Raw genomic sequence first — 22922 nt, forward strand, 5'->3', positions numbered from 1 at the left:
TCCAACCTAAAGTTTTGTATTACGTATGAAGTAGGGTCTACAGTTCTACGTGATTTTTTAAGATTCAATGGCATGTCATTTCTATTACACCAAGAAACTAGGTTGTTTAAGTCTGTTTGCAACTGACACCTTTCGCTGTATGAAGTATACGTTTTAAAAAGTTCTACATCGTCAGCGTTCAATAAAACTTTTGAAAACTTAACAACAGACGATATGTCATTAATAAATAACAAGAACAGAATTGGTCCAAGATGGCTACCTTGAGGAACGCCTGAAGGAACRTTGATTATGTCGGAAAGAGTATCGTTAAATATGACTTGTTGAATTATATTACTAAGATAAGAAGCAACACATTTTAAAAATATTGGTTGAAAACCAAGAATATCAAGTTTATTCTAAAGAATTGAATGGTTTACTTTATCAAAAGCTTTACTAAAATCTGTGTATATAACATCAGTATTCTTATTCTCAATAAAACCCGTTGATACATGTGATACAAATTCAAGCAAATTAGTTATTGTAGATTTCCCCTTACGAAAACCGTGCTGAGAACAAGAAATTAGTGGAGTAATCCGGAAGGTTATGTCGTCTGTTATAATTGCTTCAAAAAGTTTAGGTATTGAAGACAACTTTGCTATTCCCCTATAGTTTTCAATAGATGACCTAAATCCACTCTTATGCAAAGGAATTATAAATGACTTTTTCGATATGGATGGAAATAAGCCTTGCATAAGAGATGAATTAAATAGTTTTGTTAGGGGTTGGTATATATACTTGGCACATTTCTTAAGAAAGCACGAGGGAATCATATCTGGGCTATAATTGTATAATTGTTCTAATATATTTAACTGATATAAGACGTCTGCTYCGGAAATGGTAGGTGCATTAATAAAAGAAATCGRACATAGCTTGTGCTGATTCGGAACATTTTTTGGAGAYTTTTGAGAGTAATTGGACCTAAAGAATTCAGCGAACATATTAGAAATGGTGTGATTGTCACTGGACATACTAGACTTATATTTCATAGCGAACGGAAAATTAGAAATCCTGCGTTTGGAGTTGACGAAACCATAGAAAAATTTTGGATTACGTATAATATTATTGTTGACTTTATTTATATAATTATTATAACATATTTTGTTAAGTTCAGCAAATTGTCGGCGCAATTTAGAATATTTTGAATGGTCAGCAACTAAACCACTTTTTTTAAAAAGTTTAAAAGCACGAGATTTTCTATTTTTTAATTTACATAATTCTTTCGAAAACCATAAATTATAACTCATTTTATGAGTAACAACACCCTTCGGAACATATTTTTCAAACAAGTTTAAAATAGTTTCATTAAAGTGGGAAGCACTAAATTCAATGTTGCCACTGTAATCTGGCCAAGTAAGTTTAGAAAGTATATAACTAGATAAATTTTTTTTATTTTACTTTTTATTCTTAATTTAAATAATCAGTAATGTTTGATTGTTTTGCAGTCGTTTTTGACATGTAAAAACAATCGCGCACCGCATTATTTAAACGAGAGATGCTGTGCGCTAAAACTCTCGTCATTAAAATTCGAATGGACAAATCTATTTAGTAGTTCTGCAGCCTTCAGTGCCTCCAAAAGTGCTGACTTATCTTCATTTCGATCTTCCACGTTGCCGTCGCTATCCTATCCATCATCTAATATATTTTCAACAATTCTTCCTTCCGAAGGTTCTTTACAAATCGCCACACCATTGTCAATAAGAACATATTCATCCAGTTCTTACTTCGAAATCGGTAGTTGATTTTTTAGAGCTCTTGCCCAAACCGATAGAGGAATGTCATCTTCGATTTCAATATCATTTGAGCATGAACCATATAAATTTTCTTCTGCAAGCCCAGAATGCTTAAAACAATTCGCAATTGTCAATGGTGAAAGTTGTTGCCATGCATCATTTATCATTAAAATGGCATCAAGTATGGTTATTTTYGRGWAATTTTCATCTTTGTTTTCATCCATATTGCTGATTATTTTAAGTACAAGATTTTTCTGAAAAGTTGATTTAATCACTCGAATTATGCCTTGATCCATTGGTTGTAAAACAGATGTCGTATTTGGTATAAGGAAAACTAATGTGATATTCGTTAGGTCACTAATTTGGGGATGGGCTGGACTATTATCAACTAATAGCAATATCTTCTTTTTAAGCTCAGCATCCCAATCCCGTACCCATTTAATAAAAATTGTAGATTTCATCTACTATAGTAGTCAACAGGCAAAGACTGAACATTTTTAAAGCATCTAGGTCGCTTTGATTTTCCAATAACCAATAAATGCTTTTTAATATTACCACTCATATTGGTTGCAACAAACAGATTTATCCTTTCCTTGGACAGCTTCCCTCCAGTGTATTTTTCACCTATACATTAAAATTTCAATAAACAGATTTCTTCAAAATAATTTTCCTTCTCACCTTTAAATTTTAATGTCTTGTCTGGAGTTAATTTGTAGAATTCGTGGGCATTAAAAATTTCCTCATCAGTGAAATCTTTTCGTAGTATAGGCCAAACCTTTGTAAGCCACTCTCTAACATCGATTTTTTGTACAGACAAAGATTCTCCACTGACTGTACCGTCGACAATATTATGCCGTTTTAATTTTTTCTTAATTTTTTTTTTTATTGTGGCAATTGTTGTGTGGCCCACGCAGAATTCTTTTGCCAGAGTAACGTTGCGCTCACCGGCTTCCAGGCGCCGAATAATTTGCATTTTTTCTTCAACAGAGAAGCACTTTCGTATTTGAGACATTTTGCGGGTGTAATGCACAAGTGTCGAGCTTAAATTGAATGACTTCCTTATTGCGCATTTTGTACATTTTGCGCATTAACACACATTTGGCGAATTTACGCATTCAAAGAAATGGAAAATTGGGAAAAAGCAGAAAAAACTAGAAATAAAACGGAACATCCAATCGTATAGGCTATGTGGTCTGCACACACACGCTGTAAACATTTGTGTGACCACATTGCACTTCGACTATCTCTCTTTAGCAGCAGCGTTGTTAAGGCGACGGCTAAAACTGACAGAGAGTAGTGAGAGTGTAAGATCCTTCGTTTCTAATTACGTCGTTTGATGCTTAAATTTGTTGGCATTATTTCGCTGAATTTTTTTTTTCGTCACTATATCTGGTTGAATTCTGAAAAATTTCGTCGGTATAAGCGGTTAGTCGCTAAAAGCGGAGACGTAATAAGCGGAGTCGTTATAACCTGATTCTACTGTATTGAATAAAACTAGTTTTGCACTATATAATGTAAAATAAATGTATACAAACCAATTAGTGAAGTTCTAGTGGAAATACTTATATTATAAGTGTAATAATTATTTTAAATCGACAAAATACGCATAATTATCAGCTAATTATCAGCTTTAAACGCAAATATTTTGAAAACTATTGGCCTATGCGGCTATAACTATTCTTGATCTGAAGAACATCCTCTATCCGACCATACCCATTTTATTCCCGAAATCCTGGGATGGTATTCTAAAGCCGACCCTAAAAAAATGTTCTTATTCTAATAAAAAGGGCTATAACAATTTTTGGGTCACAATTACAAAAACACAAAAAGTGCTTAACATTTTTGAATTTATTAGAAAGAATATCTCCTGTTCCTATCTCATGACAATTGCTGTCGAATTCCAAAAATTTTCGCAAATGCAACAAAATATTCTGGCGGCTTCACTAAATTGCATTTGTCTATTTGATTTTGTTACATAAAGGAGAATTCGTCCGAAGGAATTTCATCTCCTAAATATGGTAAAGGCAATGTGAGCAATTTGAAAATTTTTAAATAAAAAATCCGCAAAAGTAGCTAAACGCGTTTTCATTAAAAAAAACTAATGTCCAAACTACTACTCCTATCCTAACTACTATCCTCGAGATAACTGAGGAGGAACTTCGCTGCAAACTAATGAAAGAGTGTCTGACTGCTCGCTAAATGAGATATTTCTTAACTGTTCCGTACTTCTTTCTAACTTTAACTGGGCCTTCAAATATCTATTCTAATGCTATTTTTCATATAACTTTATTTTCAAAACCCTATTTTCTTCCCTCAATTTCTTCTTCTTCTCTATACCTTCTGTCAAGAAATGGCAGAGGCTCTAAAATTCCAACTTCATTTTCCTTTTCAGTAATTGGAAAAAGGTGCCTCGGTGCACTGCATTTGAGACTGCTTCTTCAAATTAGCGAGCAAAATCTTCGAAACTTCCTTTCTTCTTTGTTTCTTCTAAATCAGAATTTGGGACGACAAATGTAGACTGAACTTTTACATTAATATCGGGAACGGCCCTCGAATGCAATCGCTTTCAAGGCGCATTTTTGCTTAATAATGCCGCTCACAAGCAAAACTGTGTTTAAGTATTTCATCGGAAACATAAAAACATCTAAACTGTTGAGCTAACATATACATACGTCTATTTAAAAGAAAAAATTATAAAAAAAAAACATAAAATAATGAATGCAGTACCAAACCGTAATGATAACCAACAAGTTTTGGTCAAACCACCAGCTAGACAATTATATTAAGCGCACTTTAAAAAAATTCAAGGGCGAATACACAGCAAACAAAAGTGGAAATGTTTCTGATAAATTTAAAAATAAAAAGCTTGACAAATTCCCCCAAAAATTGTCTAGTATGTCAGGCCATTTGCTAGTGTGGATTTAAAAGTGAACATTTCATATGCTATGAAACAATAAATTAAGAAATTTATGTTAATGAGTGCCTACAGAAACGTCCTTTGCATTTAATTAAGCTTTATAAGGGTCCAGTACCCTTTTGGCCTGATCTTGCGGCATGTCATTACGGAAAAACCAAGACAATATCGAAATGTATCGAAACTTTTTTTTTACACTTTTCCTGTTTCTTAAAAAAATTTAACACCGTATTTTTATTATTTCTTATTTATTCACGTTTTGCACTACTTTTAGTCTATTTAAATTACTTACCGTTCGAGATCCGTCCATCGTAAAATGCGACCAGAAGCCTGAGTTCTGATTGCACCCCCCAATTAGCAACTTGGCGTGTCGCATACCATGCGCTCGGTGCCAATGCATTTCCCTGCACAATCTCTCTTCCTTGCGGAGCAGCTCCTTCACAGCTCCACCCCAGTGAATGGTTCGGGCCCTACCATATTGGTGAAGGACGATTTTATCGTTAAGTATAGTTATTCGCTCGTTGCGATAGATGCGATGGAGGTTTATCTCTATATACCGACTTATGGCCAAGACTTCAGCCTGAAAAATGCTCGGAAAGCTTCCCAACAGTATGGAGAGCTTGGTACATGAGCCTGTGATCTCTCCACCAATTCCTTCCGACGTTTTCGAGCCGTCGTTGTACGACTTCAATGTGCTATCCCTCAGCATTAGCTCAAGAGTAGAGTCGTTCCACTCATTCTTGCTGCCGAGAGTAACCTTAAACTTCTTCGTGAAGTTAATTGTTTTGGTGATACTGTCTTTCGGGAGGAGGGTAATTGGAATATTGCCAGTTATCATCTCCATCCTCTGGGAGGATATTACGCTGCCTTTGCCACATCCCTCTGCTGTTAGTTGCAGAAGTGAGTGCTTGGCTACTTGACTGATCACTATATGAAGCGGGGTGAGTTCCAGCAGGACCTCCAGAGCTGCCGTTGGATATGTTCGCATAGCGCCCGCATGCATGCAGACACAGGCTAGTCGCTGAAGCTTCGATAATTGAGTTCCCACCGAAGCCTGCGACGCTGTAGAGGCCCAGGACACCGCCCCGTATATTATTATTGATCGCACAATCATGGTGTACAACCACCTAACGATCCTTGGCTTGCAGCCTCAGGATTTTCGCGCCAGCCGATTTCACACAATTAATGCCTTTGTTGCTTTGACCACGGTCTGGTTCACATGCTGCTTCCACTGCAAAGTAGAATCCAGTGTAAGACCAAGATATTTGACCTTGATAGTCATCGCGATCTGTCTGCCCCCAAGTGTGAGATTCTTGAGTCCGGGTAGGGACCTGCGACTCGTAAACGGGACCACGGTCGTTTTTGAGGGGCTGATATTCAAGTTAACTCCCCTGTACCATCCCTTTGCCAGGTTTAGACCTCGTTGCACCAGAGAGAGTAACCTCAAATTAACCTTTGGCTATAATCACAATGTCGTCCGCATACCCTTGGCAGCGGATCCCATTGTCAGTTAGCAGTGCTAACAGGTCCTTCACGACAAGGCTCCATGGCGATAGCACACCTTCCTGTGGGCAGCCTCTTATTGTGATTCGCTACTAAGGACTGTGTCGAATAAAATTGTTAAATTTTTTCCATATCGTGCAATTAAAAATTTTAAACAAACAAATTTTTATGTTAGTAGCTTTGAAATAAATACCAAAAAATATTGTGCATCCGTTAGAGTAAATAAAAATGAATTTAACGCGAAAATGGCAAGCGAAGTGGAAGTGCGCTAAAAAGTTTTTAAATTTTTTCAAAAGAAACCGCAGTGGTTTAAGAAAATTGACAAAGACGTAGGGGCTAACCCTAAAAACATTTCTCGCGTTATTAAGCGCTTTAAGGAAGATGTGCGTATTGACACGAAGAAAGGTTCTGGTAAAAAGACGGGGCCACATGATCGGGAGAAGGCGAAGAACGTTGTTACCATTCTGAAGAAAAACCCAAGCATTTCGGGCAGGAAATTGGCGAGGAAGGCTGGCTGCTCAGAATCTTTCGCACGCAAAACGAAGAAAGAATCTGGGCTGAAGACGTACAAGGTACAGAAAGTTCCGGATAGAAACGCCGTCAAGAACGAAACCGCAAAACAACGAGCTAGGAAGCTGAGGAAAGATTTTGTCAATAAATTCGAATGCTGCATAATGGATGACGAGACCTACGTTTTAGCGAACTTTTCTCAGCTACCTGGACAGGAATTTTATGCAGCCGATTTTCGTGGATATATTGCTGAAAAATTCAAAGCCAAAAAGGCAAAATTTCCAAAGAAATGTCTTGTGTAGCAATTTGCAGTTGTGGCAAAAGAGCAGCTCGTTCGTTACATCTGGTACAATCAACAGCGAAATATATGTGAAGGAATGTTTATAAAAGAGATTGCTCCCATTTTTAAGCTAATTTGACGTGTCCAGGTATTTTTTTGGCCTGACCTCGCTTCATGTCACTGAAGCAAAACAGCCTTACGAGTGGTTCCAACGGAACGAAGTGATTTATGTACCAAGAGAAGCAAATCCACCTAGCTATCCAGAACTAAGGCCGATTGAGAGATACTGGGCTTTAGTAAAAAGGGAGATGAAGTCAACAAAAATAGTGGCCTTCAAAATTTTAAAAGAAAGTGGTCTTCAGCAGATATGAGAGTATCGGACACCACAATAGGACGGGGTTCCGGAAAAAATAAAAATATTTATTATTAACACATAGTTCTTGGTTTATTCTTCAGTTTTCCAAATTTAAAATAAATGTTTTTAATAAAATATTTTAATTTATAAAAATCGGACAACTGGTATAAAAGTTTTTTTCATTTCTGTAACGGATAATCTTATTCGACGCAGTCGATATAAGGCTTTTATTTTCAGTGATGTATTCACTTCAAAAATTTGATCCATACTTAAGTTGTGCTTAAGATAAATCAGCAAAATAAAATTTGTGAAAAGAGTAATAATAAGAAATAACTTTTTGTGAAAAAATATGGAATCGGACTGGGATTTCCACCAGTTCCAATAGGTGCTCCGACTCGGTAGCGGTGAAATTCGGGGTTCTTTTGTTGTTTTCAATCATTTTCGATACAATTTTCCTCGCAAATTCATGTATTATCTGTTATAAATAAATTATTTCAAACATATTTTTATGGACGACATTTGTAAAACATATATTGCCCGTTACGTTGCCATATATCACAATAAAATTTTTTAGAAATAAAGCATTGACTGTGAAACGCGAACGACTACTCAGCCTGCAACAATGCTAAATTAGCAATTAGCTAGGATTTTATTTGGGCACAACTTAAGTATGGACTGTGGAACCGGGCATAAGTAATATTCTATAATAATAGTCTTCTTCTTAATTGGCGACACCGCTTACGCGATTCTTTTCGCTACGTGGTGCCAATTGGATATTCCAAGCGTAGCCAGGTCCTTCTCCGCCTGGTCCAACGGAGTGGAGGTCTTCCTCTGCTTAGCCCGGCGAGTACAGCGTTGAATACTTTCAGAGCTGGATTGTTTTCGTCCATTCGGACAACATGACCTAGCCAGGTAGCTGCTGTCTTTTCATTCGCTGAAGTATGTCAATGTCGTCATATATCTCATGCAGCTTATCGTTTCATCGAATGCGATATTCGCCGTGGCCAACGCGCAAAGGACCATAAATCTTTCGTAGAACTTTTCTCTCGAAAATTCGAAACGTCGACTCATCAGTGGTTGTCATCGTCCAAGCCTCTGCACCATATAGCAGGACGAGAATTATGGGTGACATATAGAGTTTGGTTTTTGTTCGTCGAGAGAGGACTTTGCTTCTCAATTGCCTACTCAGTCCGAAGTAGCAACTGTTAAGAAGAGTTATCTTGCGTTGGATTTTGAGGCCAACATTGTTAGTTGTTATGTTTGTCTGATGACAGGAGATACTTCGTCTTGCCCTAGTTCACTGCCAGACCCATTTGTTTTGCTTCCTTGTCCAATATGGAGAAAGTAGAACTAACGGCGCGGGTATTGAGGCTTATGATATCATGCCGATGATGGCATACGCCAGCAGCTGTACACTCTAATAGAAGATGGTACCTTCTCTATTTAGTTCTGCAGCTCGAGTTCCTTTCTCCAGAAGCAGGTTGAAGAAGTCGCACTACAGGGAGTCGCCTTGTCTGAAACCTCGTTTGGTATCGAACGGCCCGGAGAGATCCTTCCCGATTTGGACGGAGCTTTTGATGTTGCTCATCGTCAGTTTACACAACCGTATTAGTCTTGCGGGGATACCAAATCTAGACATTGCTGCGCTTTTGTGTGTCGATTCTCCTTTCAGGGGTCTTTTCCAACATTTGGCGCATGGTGAATATCTGGTCGGTTGTTGATTTGCCAGGTCTAAAGCCACGCTGATAAGGTCCAATCAGTTTGTTGACGTTGGGCTTTAATCTTTCACACAATACGCTCGATAGAACCTTATATGCGATGTTGAGGAGGCTTATCTGGTTCTTAGCCGCCGTGTTTGAATAGCTCGGCCGGTAATCCATCGGCCCCCGCCGCTATTGCTATTCGAACTTCTTCATGGTGGTGCAATGAAACGTATGCTCCATCGTCATCGATTGGGGCATCGAGTTCGCCTTCTCTTGGCGTTGTGCGTTCACTGCCATTCAGCAGGCTGGAGAAATGTTCCCTTCATAATTTAAGTATGCTCTGGGCATCGGTGACTAGATCACCTTTGGGGGTTCTACAAGAGTCTTCTCCGGTTTTGAAACCTGTAAGCTGCCTCAGAATAGTCGACCACTACCTCTGTCGGCAGCTTATCAAGCTCTTCGTACTCACGCATTTCGGCCTCTTTTTCTTTTGTCTGCAAATGCGTCTCGGTTCCCTCTTCAATTCTCGGTATTTACCTTCCCGCACGTGTTGTGGTCGATTGTAACGTTACGAGGTAGGCAGCCTGTTTTTTTTCCGCTACGACACGGCACTCCTCGTTGCGGCTGTTCTTTTGTACTTTCCGAAAACCAATGGTTTCGGTTGCAGCTGTACGAAAGGAGTTTGAAATGCCGTCCCGCAGTTCCCTTATACCGAGTTGTTGACGAGTGCTCTCGGAGAGCAGGAGTGCAAGCCGAGTAAGAAAATCGTTCGGCTCTCTGTTGCGATTGCAGCTTCTCGACGTCGAACCTTCCTTGTGTTTGATGGCGTGCGTTTGAGGATACAGAGGCGTGTGTGAGTCTTGGCTGCAACAAGATAGTGGTTCGAGTCACAAAGATACCTTCTTTGCCCCCCCTGGCGTTGAAGTCGAAAAGCACGATTTTGATATCGTGACGGGGTCAGCTCTCATAAGTGAGCTCCGGGCACTCATCAAAATCATCTTTGGTCACATCGTCTTTCTCTTCCTCGCTTTGATGCGGATTGTGGCTATACGTTCATTCACCGGAGTGAATGATAGTACTCGACGAAAGAGTCTCTCTCCCACCACGAAACCCACACCAAACCTGCGCTCTTTTATATGGCTATTGTACTAATGCCGCAAGGACCTAAATGCCGCAATTCTTGGACGGTGGTGATGTCAGCCTTTATTTTCACGAGAACATGAACCAGCTGGGCAGCGGCACCTTCCCAAATAAGGGACCTTACGTTCCAAATGCATGCCCTCAATTCGTTTTCCATGGTCGTCATCAAAAGGGGGGTCTCTCATTCGAGGCTGTTGGTAGTTTTCATTGGTAGTGTTTTTTTTACGTGGCGGGTCCCAACCTCGGTGCACAACTCTATGTAGGGGATATTTCGCCTTCTCACTTTAGCTCGCTTTCAAACGGATGTTCTTAGGATACCCAGAGGATACTTGGTCAGAGACGGAAGTCGTGAGCTGCTTGAGTCATATGTAAAAGAATTGTTTCTGGCCACTCCCAAGTGAATGGCGATCAGAGAACTTTCCTCACTTGCGTGAACTTCTACACATGACTCCATCCTAATAATAATATTACGTAATGAAATAATAAAATACTTAGTATACCGGGGTATTGCTCGATCAGGATTATTTTTGTTTTTAAAAAAGTACTACGCAGTCATCCTGAGTATTGGCTCGACCAGGGTTAATTCCTCAACCCCAAGAAAAAAGTAGTAACCCGAAAGTACTTCAGTTACCCATGGTATTGGCTTGACCAGGGTTATATTTTTATATAGCGGCCGAAAGCCTCTAACGCAGAAAGGAGTACTACGCGAAAGCTCTTCAGTCACACCACGGGTATGGGCTCGATCAGGGTTATTTGTTTAGAGCGCGGAACAAGGCCAACAACGGAGAAAGAAGAACTAGGTTACAGTAATTTTACACTTATATTTTGCACTTTCATATCTACTTACGCGTCAATAATTATTTCGTAGACATTTATTTGACATTACATAGTGCAACAAGAGTTTTATATCAATATTCCATCTATTTAACAACTAAAGTGTTGGAATCTCTCAAATAATCAGTGCTTCCTTATCGACGACCTTTGTAAGTGAACTAAAAGAAATAAAAAATAGATCATACCAAAAAAATAGAGCTTTCGCAGTTGTCTCTCGCAAAAAATCTTTATATTCCCGCCCCTGGGGTGTGCCAAGATGCTATTTCCCATATAGAACAATTTAAAATTCCATTAACGAGATAAAACTTTTCATGAATGATGCCTTTAACGCATGCCGCCTTGTGACTCAAATCCGACCCAAGCTGTTCAAGCGCCTAAGTACTGTATATGTATGTGGATCCCAGTATCTATAATTGACTTTTGGCCGAAATTGTCGGTCAATGTATCTGATGTGTAATTGAAATTAAAAATGGGTAAGTTCAATGCTTACTTCAGCCCCCATATGTCTAATAATATAATATAAAGTTTTTTTCGTCGATCTACAGATGATTTTGTATATCGGTCAATATGTCAGTTATCTTCAAGAAAATTAGATAGTGTGTTTTACTCATAATGGGCGAAGGCCTACCCTATACCCTATATAACTAATATCAGAATTATCCAACATACGGTTGACTTTACTCCATATGATTGGTGATAATACTTGAGGTACTTAATGAAACCGAGGGTACATTTTTTTTAGTATTCAATATCTAACTTTTGTTCATTTCTTTTTGTTCACAAAATAACAGGATTACATTATAACAAGTAATCAGTGCTACCTTATATACGTACATATTTTTCAAAGGAATCAAAATACAACAGGAAACACCCCGTAGTCTAGAAATAAATAACATTTCTGTTTGCGTTGGTTGTTGTTGTGATGGGTACCTAATTCCATCGTTATCGCTTGGGTGATCGGGTTCGCCATTTCCAGATGTGACACATTCACTGCCGTTCAGCAACCTGCAGAAGTATTTCATCGCTTCAGCATGCGTTGAACATCAGCCACTAGATCACTTCTTTGGGTCCTACAAAAGTATGCTGCAGTCTTGATGCCTTCCGTTAGTCACCGCATCTTTTTGTAGAAATTTTCTAGCAGAACCCCTGTCGGCTAGAATCCGAAGCTATTCATACTCACGTATTTAGGACTTTTTTGTGTACATATGCATCTCGCTTCCCTCTTTAAATCTCGATATCTATCCTCATGTTGTGGGCGACCGCAACATTGCCAGGTAGTCTGTCTGGTTTACCTCCTTACTGTAACACGATAATTCTCATCACACCATCTCTTCCTTCGAGCTTTACGAAAAGCAATGGTTTCATTTGCAGCTGTACCTAAGCTTATACTGAGTTCTGATTCTGAAAGCAGGAGTGCAAGTCGAGTAGAAAACCCCTTCGCTGACAGTTATTATTAGCTTCTCGAGGTCGTACCTTCCCTATGTTTGTATCTTCGCTACAACAAGATAGTGGTCCCAGTAAATGTTAGGTTCTTGGAGCGTACCCACGCCAAGAACACTGGAGGAGTGTCGTTCATTTATCACAACATGAATGATCTGGTTACAAACATTTCAAGAGATAGCCAAGTAGCTTGATGAATTTCCTTTTTTTGTTAACACACACCACGATCTTTGGCATTCCTGCCTGTTGAATAATCTTAGTGGGTAGGAGCTGACGACACAGGTAGTCGATTCGTTATTCTGCACAATGAAGACGAAGCCTCATCAGAATTATGGGCACCAGTAATAGCTCACTCGAGATTACCATTGTTAGTGGTAATAAATAGGTTATCCTGGCTCCCTATGCTAACTCTCGCAACAGACCATCTGCCAATAATTATCTCAATAAGGAAACCTCCCGAGTTCATTTCTGTGGACAACCGCACATTCGTTAACTTTAAAGGTTAACCGGTCAGCTCCACATAGTTTACTGAGAGCGCCTTCACCGATTTATCCACTCCTACATACGTAATCGTGGGCGAACGTAAATTCCGCAAGGTAATCGTAGCAGTAGCCGCTCACTTCATCCCGACTGGAAGAAGCTCGATACCTTACGCCATTCCAATCCCTGTGGTCCCCGGATAAGGGATCTAAATTTGGAGATTGGGCGAATGGTGAGCCAATAAAGCGGGCGAAATGGATAGAGCACTTGAAATCCTGTAACCTCTCCACCAGTGTAAGTAAGCCTTGGACTACTGTCAAGGCTTTGTCTAATCCAAAGATATATGATGACCCAGTTGAAATTCAGTTCAATGGGGCCATGCCTCTTCGGACACAAAGAAGTGCGCGAGCTATTTAAGCCGGCAATTTACACTACACCATTACACCCGACAGTTGCGCAAAATGCCAAAAAACTGCGCTACACTTTCATCGAAGGGGGTATTCAGAGTGTCGATAATAAGGCGAAATCGTATAAATACATTGGGCGTGGTTTAATCAACATGCTGATTCTAAAGCATCTGGGCTCGCCAAAGTACAAAACCGCAATAAAATCCTCACGTCGCTAGTCGGCAGCACATGGAGAAGGGACAAAGAAACGTTGTTGGCAACTTATAAGGCCGGCCAACAGTTTAATACAAGTTAGGGGGACAAAAATATATTAGTTTAAAATTTAATTGTTTTGGTCGTGTTGATCGATTATTTTAAGTTTCATATAATAAATTAATATATTTTCTTAGATTTACTATTAAAACACAAAAATTTGTGTAAGAAATATATTTAATAATTTTTTTGTTTTTAAATTTCAGAACATATAATAACATTTACTTGAACGTATAAAATAGAGACAATTCCAATAACAATAATAGGTGTGTTCGTAGAAAATCCCGTATTAATTAACGCGTTTATCATTGGTTGAAATGCGTAGAAATATGTTTAAAAGCCCATTACATTTGGCATAAAATATTTTGGTTGGCATCGTCACTCAATGGAACAATAGTAAAAACAAACAGCTAGTTTCTGTTACCAAGATATGTTTAGACTTACGTAAACTAAAATAGGATGGAAAAACTTTATGTACCGCCTTCAAAGACCATTTTCGCGTCTGTTTATAATAAGCTAATGCTTCATCACTTGTCAATTGCCTGTATTCGCATGTAGTATTACCAGACTTATTATTTTCTGTAGATTTCAAACTTTCACTTATCAAAGTAGCTATGCCTACCTTGAGTTGCATACGTTAAAAACTTGAAAATAAAAATTTGTATATGAGTTTTCAAAACCCCGTACAACCTATTAGCTAAACACAAACCAAGTATTAAATTGCTTAAAATATACATACTAAAGTAAAGTCCATTTCATCAACATTCGTGCTTTTCTCTGCCAACCTTGTTAAATCACTATTTATATTGTATTTATTATTTAAATCGGAGTCATAAAAATGATAACACTGTATTACTTCGATTTAACTTCTTGTAGTTTACTGTATTAGAATATTTTGCGCAATTCTTACTTAAAATTGTGACATATCAAGGGTTGTTATAATCACTCTAGCAGATTAAACTCCTAACTGTCTAGAATAAACCCTACATATCTAATATAAATATGTTCCACGTGCAATGAGTCTTCGCATGACACTGGCCACCTCTTCACATGTCCCACTAACCACACCCATCTGACACCCTGCTCCCTTTGGTCCGACCCCAACGACTTCTTAGCAACCCTTACCATCCTAACGGGATTAGATACTCGTTACAACAACAAGTACGCAAGAGTAGGAATTGGGTACAGGCCTACGGCTCTAACTGCTTACTCTGTGACTATGCCCCATTACACCCCACTTCTACGACTATAAGTAGATTACACGACTCTACAAAAAAATTTCGTTCTTTGTCCTAAAGTTTACTTTAGGATTTTTTGATTAATTATGAACAAAAACGATAAGAAAATACATTTTTTTCGTATAAAGTTTGCTTTTGTAAAAGTTATAGTAATAATACTATATTTGGGGTTTATTAAGAGATAGTAAATATGAACAAAAAGTAAAAGTGTGCATTTTAAAATATGAGGCTGATGCATTTTGTTATATGTGTGGGCAATTTATTAAAGTTCGAGATATAAAATATGAACTAAAAGCATCTCACGTTCTCTATGAAGCCTACGAAGCATATTTTGACTGCCCTGTTCGGAATCAAGACAAGACATGGGCTCCACATGTTGCTTTTAGTTATTGTAAAAGATGTTTAGAAGGTAAAGAAATTTTCAATAAACGGTGAATTAAATATAATAGGCATATTAATTTCTATTTTTATATGTTAGGTTGGTATCGAGGTGAGAAAAGGTTTATGAAATTTGCAATACCAAGAATCTGGCGAGAACCAAAAATTCACGTTAACGACTGCTACTTTTGCATTGTGAATCCGAGTAAAAGGCGTAGAGGTAAAAATGCAAAACCTATCGAATATCCTGACCTTGAAAACCCTGACCACTGATAAAATTATCGCAAAATAGTAGCTTATCTCTTAGTTCTCATAGAAGTAATTCCGATAAGGAGTTTTTACCGGCAGCAGAGCAACCAAAAGCTCATTTCGTCACCACAGAAGATTTTAATGATTTGATTAGAGATTTAAATTTGCCAAAAAGTAAAGCAGAGCTTTTAGGCTCTCGCTTAAAACAGTGGAATTTGCTTGATGATGTTAATATTACGGATCAGCGGACTAGGCATGAAACATTCTCAACATTTTTCACAAAAGAAGATGGACTTTGTTTTTGCAATGACATAAACGGTTTGTTTCAAGAAATTGGCATACTTTGTGTTTCTAGCGAATGACGTTTATTCATCGATAGTTCTTACAAAAGCTTAAAAGCTGCTTTATTACATAACGGAAATAAATTTCCATCTCTTCCAATAGCTCACTTAGTATATCTTAAAGAAAATTATGAAAGTATTAAAATTTTGCTCGAATCTGTAAAGTATTGCGAGTATAACTGGCAGCTAATTGGAGATTTCAAAATGGTGGGCTTTTTTATGGGACAAAGCGGATATACAAAGTATCCGTGTTATTTGTGCTTATGGGATAGTAGTTAGTGGGGTAGTATCAACGGTCTTGGCCTGAAAGAACAGAACTTTGTATCGAAAAAGAAAACGTAAAATTTGAGCCAATTGTTGAAGCAGAAAAAGTGTTAATCCTGCCTCTGCAGATTAAGTTAGGGTTGATTAAAAAATTTGTTAAACAACTGGATCAAACCTCAGAAGTTTTTGAATAAGTTAAACAAGTTTTTCCCGAAGTTACCCGAAGCAAATTTTAAAGCCGGGGTTTTTGTTGGTCCGAAAATCAGACAGATTTTCGCCGATCAGAAATTTCCATCGTTGCTGGATCGTATTCAAAAAGCGAGTTGGAACAGTTCCAAAGCAGTCGTTTCTGGATTCTTAGGAAATAACAAAGCCGAAAACTACGAAAACCTAGTTAAAAATATGCTAAAAAATGTTGCGGCCATTAGCTGCAGAATGTCATTAAAAGTACATATGCTGCATGCTCATTTAGATAAATTCAAATCCAACATGGGAGCGTATTCAGAAGAGCAAGGAGAACGTTTTCACCAGGACATTATGAGCATCGAACAACGTTATCAAGGCCAATACAATGAAAATATGATGGGAGACTATATTTTTGTAAAAGTGTGCCCTTTTAAGTTACTTTTTACTTTTTTGTAAGTTATTTTGATAGTAAAACTTATTTAAAATGTTTCTTTAAGTGATTTCATTTTCAATTAAATGCATATTTTAAAAAATATCGTTAAAACGGTGTCCTAAATAAAAAAGCAAACTTTTTCATGGAATATATATATTTTTTCGTCTAATTAAGACCTAAAAAATGGCAAATTACTGCTTTAAAGTTGTGGTAAAATTTTGTGTTGACCCGTGTTATGTAACCAAAGAAACCTAATCCGTTCCTATAAACTTAAATTATATACCTATGTTTTACTTACTATATATAAAATTGTAATTTACCTATATAATTATTGTGGTTTATTTTTAGGCTCCTAACCACCATGAAAAGAGTAGACTTTGAAGATACCAACGACCTCCCTATTAACGTAATGTCGAGTGTTATAAGCTGTGTAACACCATCAACTAATTTTCATTGGCTACCGGCAAGAACAGATAATTTATCCACAATAACTGGTCGAACTCTGTGCAGTAAAAAAACAATTACTCCTGAAGTTTTGTCTTTGGCTCCACCGCTTATGGATTTCGAAGATGAACTTATTTGGTTTGAAAATAGAGGGGACAGTAATGAGATTGTGTCATATGATAACTCGAACTGCATTGATGCATACTCTAAACACCTTTTAACTCTTGCTTTTTGCCAGCCTTTAACACCTCATGAACAAAAAACATTGTTGGAAGATGTTATGAAGCATACAAACTTTATTTATCAAATAGGATTAACTCCATCCAAGGTATTGTGTGTTTGCATTATTATATAATTATTGAAATATTTCAAAAATTACACATTAAGTGACTTAGAATCAGCAGATTAATACTTTTGTATCGTCTTCTTTATATTGATGAGCGATATTTCACTACCAGTGGTTTTTTCACTGCAATTGAAAAACCGCATATCGCAACTTTCACTTTCTGTAAATAGCAGTTCTGCGGATTCTGTGAAATGCCACAGCAATTCCATCCTGTGAATTGTAATAGCAGTTCGATTTTGTGAATAGCGATTGCAACAAAAAAATTTGAAATTGCGATTTTTAACAGTTTAATAGGGTTACTTAAGATCGCAATAGCAAATGCAAATGCTAAAAACATGCTTTAAGTTTAGAAGTTTATTAATTTAAGAAATGATCAGTTTTTTAATTTGTATTTAAATTTTATTTACTGTTAAACCAAATATGAAAGCTTATGTGATGAATTTAAAAAATAAATATTGAGTACAAGTGTTTTCATATTTTCATTGTTTTACTTGCGATCACAATAGCAATATAAAGTCACAGTGATTTAAAAATAGCAATCTGAAATCACAGATATTGAAATCTAATATATTCATTCTTTATCATAACAGTTTGTTCAATAAGACCCTGTTATTCCATACAACGTATAAAAAATAAACAAATTAATATTGAAGTACCTGTGACAAGTGGCTTCTGCGTGAGTTCACAACAAAGAAAATGCACCTATCTTGTCACCCGATATACAAGTAGTAAGGAAGCGGCATGAAGAATACTAGGTTTAGTTTAGTCTTACATGAAAGACACCCAAAAGTGACCCATCTTGTTGTACACGATGAAACGAAACGATAACTGACGCCAAGTTGTTCCGGTCAGAGACTACGTTGAGTTGGCTGTTTGCGACTATGTAAGACTCTCTAAACCCCGGATATTTTAAAGCCTTGCCAGAAGAAAGTTTTCGCCGAGGAATAACACTAGCCAACGAGGACATAGTTTTTAACGAAGCTAACTGAGGATACAATTTTTGCGATGATTGGAAACTTAATGCCCGATTTCAGAATCTCCCATAAAAAACGGTAGAGGTATCCCTTGATTTGATCACAGAGCTTGGTTATGATACCTTGGCTTTGGAAACTCCAGTCAACCAAAAAGAGCCCCTCTCACTACCGGATCAAAGGCAAATTATTAATTTACTAACAATAACCGTGGCTGTCAAAGTGGCTTTTTTCTTGAATGCTCCAGAGGGTAGCGGCAAAACTTTCTTGCTGAGCTTGCTGTTGGTACAGATGTACAAAGACAAAGTGACGGCTGGCTGTGGCGTCCTTTGGAATAGCTGTAACTTTGTTTAGTGGGGGCAGAAGCGCTCAGTCGGTATTCACGCTCCCACTGAACCTTTCAGGATGCCCATTTGCAACATCAGCAAAAGTAATAGTCGCGGTGCTCTGTTGCAATAGTAACTGATAGTGTGGGACGAATGGACAAAAAAGCACAGGTAAGCGATTGAAGACTGGACCGCGGCTTGCAAGGCATTCAGGGCAATCGAATATTAATGGGTGGAATGGAACTTGCCGATTATCGAGCAAGGTACTGCGGCGTTCGAGTTGGTGTGCTTGTCATACTGATGCGTAACATGTACTTGCTTTGATGTGCTGAGTGAGACGGCACACCGTCTAATTATATAAGTATGCCAAATTTTCCATTCGGCCTGTCATCAAATTTCTTTCCGGTGCTCAAATTTAAATTATGTTGCTTCTGAAAATGGGAAAAGTCATTATTTCTTCTGTTAATACACAACACGAGGTTACTTTTACTTTTTACTTTGTGCCAAAAATATTATTAGTTGTAAAAATTACAATCGTTGTAAGACCAGTTGTCTAAATAATTGTACTGATTACTACATATTACATATTTATATTGTCATTTGAGTGCATTTTGTTTTAATTTGGTTTTCATGCAATTGAAAAAGTCGCAAAATGAAACCTGAAACAAAATTTCGAATCGCGATAAAAATGATAAAATCTTGTTCAAGTAAAAATGCTTTGTATTTTCAGACCGTGTGCATTTTGTGTTGCTCATACCTCAGGGTGCTATATTCCAGGTCTAAAACCACACTGATAAAGTCCAATCAGTTTGTTGATGGTGGGCTTTAATCTTTCGCACAATACGCTCGATAAAACCTTATATGCGATGTTGAGGAGGCTTTTCTCACGGTAGATGGGGTGTCAGAGGCTCGAAAAAATTAGAATTTTCAGTATTGTTTGCTATTAAATCGTGTTATTTTACAAAAATAGTAATATGGCATTATTATAGAATGTGTTGACTTGAAGTCACGAAAATTTCAAAAAAAAATTAAAATTGTTGCCAAAGTCATAGTTGTTTGTGTTAACCCAGTTCCAAAAAAAGGTACTTGCGGTGACAACCATAGGTTGAGATTCATCTAAAATCAATCGGACAAAAAAAAATTAGTTTTATAAATAGATAAACTCGGGCGGATTAACAAAATGGCGGTCTCAGAAATTTTTGTCTAAATTTTTGGGAAAAAATCAAAATTTTTGAAAAAAATAAAACCTTTCATGCCCGATTTTATTAAGTATTCTAAAAGCTGTATAAGCTCGAGCGGTTCTCGAGTTACAGTTGTCACCAGTTTAAAAAAAAATAGTTTTGAGAAAAACACTTCTAAAGTTTCACACTAGCGCTTTGAAGTGCCCGAGCTCTCTTTGTTATTTGTCGAATAACTCAAAAACTAATTACCGGATCAACGTGAAATTTTCAGAGAATATTTTTAAGATATTACACTTAACGAAAATTCAAAAGAAATTAATTTTTTGAAAATTCTGACTACCCCTAACCCCTTAAATCATTAACGCCAACCAGCATGGGTTTGCATCTAGTCGCTCTACTGCGTCAAATTAAGCGGCTTTTAGTGATTTTGGAGTTACTTTATTTTAAATCAATCGTTAACGTCCATTACCAGGGGTTGCATATGGTCGCTCTACTGTGTAAAATTTTAGTGATTATTGAATGTCTGCCTTCTTCGTTGGATTTCAAATAAATTGTGTTTACATAGATTTTTCTAAAGCCTTTGATAAAGTTTCGCCCAATATTCTAATTAAAAAAGTATTCTCTTTTGGTTTTCACTCTGCCTTTTGCAGTGGATTAAGTCATATTTGCTCAAAAGTCGTTATGTGTTTATTGTCAATGGGGTGTCACAAGGAAACGTTTTAGGTCCTCTTCTCTTAGTGCGGTTTATCAACGGCATTTCCTGTTTACTTCATTAACACCCTTAATTCTGTTTTTAAGTTATCTCTATTTCTTTATTTGTAATTTTATTCTTCTAATTTATTCATTTTCTAATAGTCTAAATTAATGTTCATAGACTTAAGTAACTAAATAAATAATATAATAATTTGAACAAAAATTTAGTAAGATAATAATTGATAAGTTCTTATAAATCCAGGTTATATATCTTATTACGCACATCTGAATCAAATTGCTGCAAGGCCTTAGTTAAACCTTTTGTTTTTAGTTAAGTGCGTAAAAATGATATTCAATAAATATGTACACTATTGCTTTATTTTTCAGTTGCCCCAATTAGTAGAAAATAATCCACTTATATCAATAGAAATTTTGCTGAGGCTTATGAAAACGGTCGAAATAACGGAATATTTTAATGTTTTGGTACAAATGGACATAACACTACATTCAATGGAGGTTGTTAACAGGTAACAAATTTTTCAACTGTACCACTTTTGGTTGTATAAAACTGATATATTAAACATGTTGTTGTTTGTTTATTAAATTTTAAATATTAAAAAAATATAGAATATCAAGTATAGTATAGTAAACAACTATTTATGTACACAATGAAAGGTGTGTTTTGTAATAGGAAACCGCGTCACATTCTGAAATATTATTTAATCAAATTCAAGTTCATCTCAGCTCACTGTGAGCTAAAAGCGCTAAGTTTAAACACGATTAATTAGCAACCCATAAATTATTCTACCTAATATTTTCTATCATTCTTTCGAAATGGGACCTAATTGTTTCGGACAACTATTCAGGTAAAAAGATATATGTACGTGTCTCATGTATAGATGTTAAAAGGTGGGGCATTATGGTTTTCCTAAATTGCATGCAGTAATTCTTGCTGTAAAACTAATCGAGAAAGATATAGAGTTAAGCATACATACATTTTTATGTAAAATATGATATATATATATGTATATATGTATATACAGATTTATGTAAAATATGATATATATATATATGTATATACAGATTTATGTAAAATATGATATATATATATATGTATATACAGATTTATGTAAAATATGATATATATATATATGTATATACAGATTTATGTAAAATATGATATATATATATATGTATATACAGATTTATGTAAAATATGGGCGCGTTCGAGGAGTACATTAGCACTTAACGCTTCTTTGATACTGATACTCTACGGATGTGCAGAAAAAATAGTGTTGTACGATTATTTATGGAAATTACGCGCACAAGTGCTGCCAGAAATTCACACAAAACGTAATACCAGAGAACGTATAACCTAGAGAGGGTTCACAAAGGGAATCATTATCAAAATATTTAAATTTTTCGGAGGAGTACTATTTTGAATAAGCGTTAACATCAGGCGACGCGAAAATAACATAATTGAGCATTCTCATTGTTAAATGGGAAAAATAATGCTAATTCCAATGTATACTTACAGATTCGTTTATTACCTAATTATTTAATTATATAGGTTTTATAAATAAAATATTTAAATATTTATTTGGTTTGGCCATTAAAAGGTTTTCGTTAATATCTGAAAAGACCATGCAGACAACGGACAACCAAAAAATCTGTCGAAGGACTGACGACGACAAAGCATCACAACATTTTCTTTGTTGTAGAGTAGAAAAACCGAGTTTTGCCGAACATCTTTGCCTACAAATCATCGTAATTATGAATAATAATGTAAGAGCATGCATTTAGTACCGGCGCAGACTTTTGACAACCGCCGAAAAATATTTGCAGCTTAGTTTCCGTGAGCCAATAGTTTTTGTTATGGTCGCATTGGAGATGTTTTGAATTTGGGTCTTTTTTGGCAGCGGTAGGCGTAATATTCCATCATATAATACATTCCATAGTATTGGACCCAATGTGAAGCCCTGCTGTTCGCCAACTATCACAAGTAGCCTTTTGGAACTGCATCGATATCGTATGGCGCATACAAGTATGTAGGTTTGTGTATGCTTTATTTGTATAGTAATGTCATACGCACATATACTGTAAGATAAAAAGTGACCCGAAAATTGTAATTAAATTCTCCGGGTTCATGATAATTAAAAAAATGTCACTAAGGCAAATTTTTAATTTTTTTTTCAATATTATTTTATTAATTGACTCTGCTTTTTTTAAGCCTAACAATAAGTTATAAAATCTTAAATCTATTTAAAAACTGGATGAGCTCAAGC

General features: G+C 36.6%; 1 protein-coding gene and 1 pseudogene across 3 annotated transcripts in view; one reads left to right on the forward strand and one right to left on the reverse strand.

Annotated features, from left to right (window-relative positions):
• The window catches only part of LOC108968199 (CCR4-NOT transcription complex subunit 11-like), a 34205-nt gene extending 11559 nt beyond the window's left edge, over window positions 1–22646 (forward strand). The window contains exons 2-5 of one of the 3 annotated variants that reach the window (XM_018932064.1): window positions 17025–17448; window positions 21025–21164; window positions 22279–22492; window positions 22557–22644. In XM_018932064.1, coding sequence (XP_018787609.1) covers window positions 17038–17448; window positions 21025–21164; window positions 22279–22363 — 636 coding nt within the window. In that variant the 5' untranslated portion in view covers window positions 17025–17037 and the 3' untranslated portion in view covers window positions 22364–22492; window positions 22557–22644. Of the gene's footprint in view, window positions 1–17024; window positions 17449–21024; window positions 21169–22278; window positions 22493–22556 lie in introns of those variants that run through there. The other 2 variants (XM_018932073.1, XM_018932083.1) reach the window with 2 other exon arrangements.
• On the reverse strand, window positions 1517–2065 carry LOC108968198 (annotated as a pseudogene).
• Window positions 22647–22922: the final 276 nt, after the last annotated feature.

This window comes from Bactrocera latifrons, unplaced genomic scaffold, assembly GCF_001853355.1.
Source record: "Bactrocera latifrons isolate USDA-ARS-PBARC rearing strain unplaced genomic scaffold, ASM185335v1 scaffold_1026, whole genome shotgun sequence".
Lineage (NCBI taxonomy): Eukaryota > Metazoa > Arthropoda > Insecta > Diptera > Tephritidae > Bactrocera > Bactrocera latifrons.